The sequence below is a fragment of the Benincasa hispida genome, chromosome 4 (assembly GCF_027475165.1).
Source record: "Benincasa hispida cultivar pf3 chromosome 4, pf3_genome.v1.1, whole genome shotgun sequence".
NCBI classification, from domain to species: domain Eukaryota; kingdom Viridiplantae; phylum Streptophyta; class Magnoliopsida; order Cucurbitales; family Cucurbitaceae; genus Benincasa; species Benincasa hispida.
This window is the reverse complement of record NC_143481.1, coordinates 63,805,204-63,810,527: the sequence shown is the minus strand read 5'-3', so window position 1 is coordinate 63,810,527 and position 5,324 is coordinate 63,805,204. Positions and strand designations below refer to the sequence as shown.

At 32.1% G+C, this 5,324-nt stretch overlaps 1 protein-coding gene across 1 annotated transcript; it reads right to left on the bottom strand.

Moving 5' to 3' along the window:
* Positions 1 to 4,156: 4,156 nt before the first annotated feature.
* On the bottom strand, positions 4,157 to 4,570 carry LOC120075927 (Protein kinase superfamily protein). Its single transcript, XM_039029677.2, has 2 exons — positions 4,433 to 4,570; positions 4,157 to 4,333 (listed from the first exon to the last, which is right to left on the bottom strand). Exons 1-2 carry the CDS (start codon positions 4,547 to 4,549, stop codon positions 4,157 to 4,159), a joined length of 294 nt encoding a protein of 97 aa, XP_038885605.2. The 5' UTR covers positions 4,550 to 4,570.
* Positions 4,571 to 5,324: the final 754 nt, after the last annotated feature.

The window sequence follows — 5,324 nt, the reverse complement described above, 5'->3', positions numbered from 1 at the left end:
AGGTATGCTTCAATAAGCTACCGAAAGGAAAGACAACTGTTGAAGATTAACCTAAGAGACCATATCCATTATTGGAGTTCGCATTGTTTCGACTCCTATGATCAGACCTTTGAAGGGATGGTTTCTCTAAGACGACATGCAAGCGGACCATAGGAATCTCACAGTACAACCTAATAGAGGAGACCGTAGGATATATTGACATGCGTCCCTCTCCCACTTATTATGAACACTTTCCCTATTCACCTTGCTATTGACTCATGCAAACACTTTCCGAAGGGAGGCCGTGCCTAGGGCGACACGAAGTCGAGCATGGATCTCACGGTGTAAGCTCTTAGGGACGTGAGAGCTAAAATTTGATATATCTCATATACCAATTTTCTCCCACTAAATTATTCTAATCTGTTTAGAGTTTCATTATACTTAGTTAAAAACCGGCTAATTAATTTATCCAAGTCCTTTTAATTTGCTCAATATAACATTTATATTTAATGATTTAACAATACTTGATTTCATTTATTAATCTCTTTAATAAAATCAATCATTTATTGCATGCTTATAAAATATTTGCCCAATTCACCTTCCAGGTGGAGGTGTTCCGTTTCCATCAGCTTAAATGCCCCCGCCTAGACAGAACATTCCTTAGACAAAGGTCTCTTATGGACAATTATTTTATAGATTTAATCATTTAACGAAATTCATTTTAATTCTATTAAAATGAATTAAAACCTATTTCTAATCTCACTAGAAATACTTCCAACATAAGTTTAGGTGAATTAATTTTAAACCATTTAAAATTAATTTGGACCTATGTTGGCATGCAACTCTTGATTATAGATTTTAATCTATCTCATTAAAAACATAACACTTATATTTTAATGCTTTATTAAAACCTACAAATTTGCATCTAATGACGTTGATTAAATACAACAATTATATTTATCTAAGTAATGTTACGCTCAATGCAAATTCCATTTTCATTTGATAAATATAACACATATATTAATCATACATGAAAATCAAGCATTCATATGTATCATTCCACCATTCATTATAACAATTATAACATAGCATGATGCATGAACATACTTAATGTGATCATACATCCTTATAACATAATACTTATATTATGATGCATGAACATACTTAATGTGATCATACATCCTTATAACATAATACTTATATTATGATGCATGAGCACGTTAATTAAATCATGTATCTATAAAATATAACCCTTATATTTAATTATGATGTATGAACATGTTTATCCTAAGGTGGGAATTTTTGAATCTATATGACATACAATATGTAATATAAATTCAACACTAATCTAAACACACATCCAATGCATAATTAAATTAATTTAAACAGCAAAAATTGGACCAATTTTGGCACCCTAAAACAAAATCAATTAATTAAATCAATATAACTTTTATATCAATTTAATTAATTAATCCTAAAAATAATTAAAAAAAAATTAAGTAAAAAAAACTAGCCCTTCAGCAGCCTTTTTATTACGCGTGCCACCAAGGTTCATCACATACTCGAAGCGTTGTGACACTGAGGGGCAGTGTCTCGACGCTACGAATCAGTTTGCATAATGCCTCGCCTCGCAGCATTGCGACACTGAAAGGTAGAATGCCCATCTTTTGTGTATTTTCTGCTTCAAACTTGCACCGAACACCTCAGTTTTTCCCGAACTTGCCTCGAACACCTCCATGAAAAATCTTTTTGATCTTGGCACGAACTTCTTCTCGATCGAACTTGAACACATCCACGAGAATAACCACATGGTTCCACAACTTTGAATTCTTATTCCCGATGCTAAGTACTTGGACCGGAGATATCGCTTATCAAATTCCAAATCCCTCACTGTTTTAAAGTTGGCTTGTAGGTTTGTAGATGATTCTTTGAAAACCATTTTGGAGATTAAAACTACATCAACATATTATGATGAAACAACTAATGGAAGAAACATGTTTGAAGGGTGTCCAAATTTGATATCTTTGGTTTTGGACTGATTTTCTTGGTCATCATTATGCTCAAGAATTTGGAGTTATGTCGTTCATCAGAAACACAAATTCAATTTCAACGACTTGAGTTATGTGTTTATACTAATGGTTTCCTTCGTGCCTTTCTATATCAAAACTACATTTCTGAAACATTCTAAACAAATGACAATTTGTTTAGGTCCATTAGGTCTGAAAAGGAGATACCTTATAATCTAATGTTTCAAGGTCCTTCCTAACCTTGAAGACTTCCATTCCATGAAAAACTTTACTTACTCTATTTCGATCACAGGAACTTTACATATTTGAGTTTGTAAAATTGATATTAGCACGATTTATTTCTTTTTTAAACATTCTTTACCATTTTTTTTCTTTTTTTTGGAAAAGCTTGTAGCTGTTGGGAATACGATCAAAGTCTCACATTGATTAGATAAAATGATGATTATGGATATATAAGTAAGGACAACTAGCTCCAATCAGTCTTTTAGTTTGAAACCAAAAGTAAAGTCATGAAGGTTTGTGTTCAAAGTGGATAATATCATAGCATTGTAGAGATATGTGAAGGGTCGTTGTCCTTATTTTGTTAAATTCGTCTATGAATTTAATAGTAAAAGCCCTCAAGAGTTGTTTTGAAAAAAAATTCGAACTTTACCGTCCAAGTTTTTTCTTTTTAAATAATAACTTTTCAAAGGTTTAGGGTATAATTGAAACAAACTTCACCATCCAGGTTTTTTTTTTTTTTTTTTAATTATGATTAAAAAAATGGAGAAAATACTCAAAAGTTCGAACCTATTTTCCTTACCTTTTCTTAACTCCATATTTTTTTTGACAGCATATGGTTAGAGATCGAATTAAATTGATAGTATGAGATTGTGTCAGTTGAGCTATGCTTATGAATAGTTTAATTCAAATTATAGAATGAAATGTATTCAATTTTTTTTAAGGCAATTCATTATTTCAATATCGTAGACGTAATTACAGAAACTCAAAGACAATCACATTACTGTACTAGAACAACCATAAAAATGACTTCAAATTTAAGCAGACATTAAAAACGAATTAAATTAGGAAAAAAAGAAAACATCCTTTAATTAAATAATACCATAAATTAATTTAAGAAAAACCAGACCTCTAGTTGCTTGAGACCAGTGAGCTGTTCTTCGTCCAAAGGATAATCCAATAATAGAAGAAGCCACTAATGCTTTTATATACTGTTTTGACATTTTTTTGCTCATAGTTTTCTGAGTCAAAATCCGCCAAACAATAAAATAAATCCAATTTTGAAAATAAATAAATTAATGAAAAGACCGAAACATTTGTGTCTGGTCGTGATAGTTGGTTCGAAGCAAAAGCACATGCAACATCTCCCTCTGCTGCTCACCCTTCGCCTTTTAATTTATATAGAAAAACTCACATTTTCTGATTTAAAGTCAAACTATTTGAAATTAATTTGGTTTGATATGCCTTTGTGCTTAGGAGTTATTTTATGTCTAATGATGGCAAGTATAGAGAATCAAGTCATTGATATTTAAAGAGATACTAAATACGTGTTTGGCTCACTAATTTCATAAGTTAGAACATTTATCGATAATTCTTTTTCTATTTTGCATACTTATCAAAGAATTCTATCTTATAACTCTATAACTCAAATACAGACTTTCTAACTTCAACATTTAACGTCATACTTCATAACTCAACTTAGTATCCTAAAGACCCTCTATAACAATGTTCAAATTGATGTGTTTAAGAGTGTTAGTAAGATTATGTTATAAGTAATTTTTTCAAATCACTTCTATCAATGGTCTAAGAGCACTTTACCAATTGTTTAGTTATAAAATGATTTTGACGGAAAAGGGTAATTGGGCAGAGTAAAAATGTTGTATCTTTCAAATATTGAGAAGGTGTTTTTTTGCCAATTAAAATACATTTTCAAAATATTCATGAGGTTTGGTTCCTTTGTCAAAACTTAAAAATTAAACAAAATCCAGTACTTTCATTTCTCTATCACAAGAACCTCCATGCATATAAATGTATGAAAAGCAAAACCAGAAGCCAATTCATTTTTCTTTTTTCCCTCTTCTTATTACTAGCTTTCTTTAATTTATTTGATGGGTAATGAATATGTTTTCAAATTTTTTTTATGAGAATGGTTATTCGTACGACTGCGAAAGCCATGGATGTGCGAGAGCTTCCTTTGCAGTTGGTCGTCTTTCTGGATTGATCTCGAGTAAGTTTGTAAGAAAATCAATGAACCCCGAGTCAAAAACTTGCAGATGATCCTCCAAGGAGGACTCTTCAGGGATGATGAATTCCATTTGATCAGTTTCCTGCAATGCAAATTCTCAAATATTATCAATTTTCTTTGGATGAAACAAAACATTATGGCTTATGCTCCACATAATTTCCCAAGGGAATCTGAAATCAACCTCATTCATATAAAACAGATCATATTCTTTAGTGAAGTATTTGTGTGTCTCCTGTCCTTTAATGAGCATCTCCAGGTCGATGGGCCCGAACAATCCAATCATGCGTGCGAGGATCATTACAACTGCATCGTTTGGAAACAATACCTGAGAAAGCATAGCAGATAAGTAAATAAAATGTATAAACTCGATCAGTTTTGCTTGAAGCAGAGTTTTATCTGGATATGAGAAAGAAAAGCTTACTTCTTCCGACCATAGCTCAGTTAATATACAACCGAGAGACCACAAGTCAATCTTTGGATCGTATGGGAGACCTAGTATTACTTCAGGAGCTCTATAGGATTGAAGGCACCACTTGTTTTCATCATGATCGTTGAATTAAATAAAATAATTTGGTCCAATTTGATATTATTATTTGTGCTAAAGTTCAATTAAGCTAAAAAAAAATAGACTTAATTTGACTCAAATGTCAAATATGGCCCAAATCCAATTAGTTGAGTCTAGGAGCCAGGTCCATGGATAAACTAAGTCTAAGCCCACAAAACTCACTTGAGAACTCTATAAATATATGAGTTCTCTTTATTTGTAAGGGTCAGAAATTTTACACTCTAGAGAGCCTAGAGAGAATTCTCCCAACAATCAGAAGACTCTCTAACTCATGAAATTGATCACACGTGAAGACTAAAATCGTTTGGAGATACAAACATTCTTTCAAGACTTCAACCCCAAGAACATCACGTGCTCCGCTTCCTCAAATCAAGCGTATACATTCAACTGACAAAGAATCAGAGGATCAAGTACTAAAGATCGAACCACATTCATATCAGTTCTACATCAACACATTTGCATCAGTTCTACAAACTCTTCAAACAATTGAAGAGTTGATGACTCGTGC

What these genes read in the sequence shown, in the direction of transcription:
- LOC120075927 (XM_039029677.2), bottom strand. Translation starts at nt 4,549, where the DNA reads ATGATCCTCGCACGCATGATTGGATTGTTCGGGCCCATCGACCTGGAG. An exon ending in ATCTGTTTTATATGAATGAG is followed by an intron (nt 4,334 to 4,432) that starts GTTGATTTCAGA and finishes TTTGCATTGCAG; the next exon opens with GAAACTGATCAAATGGAATT.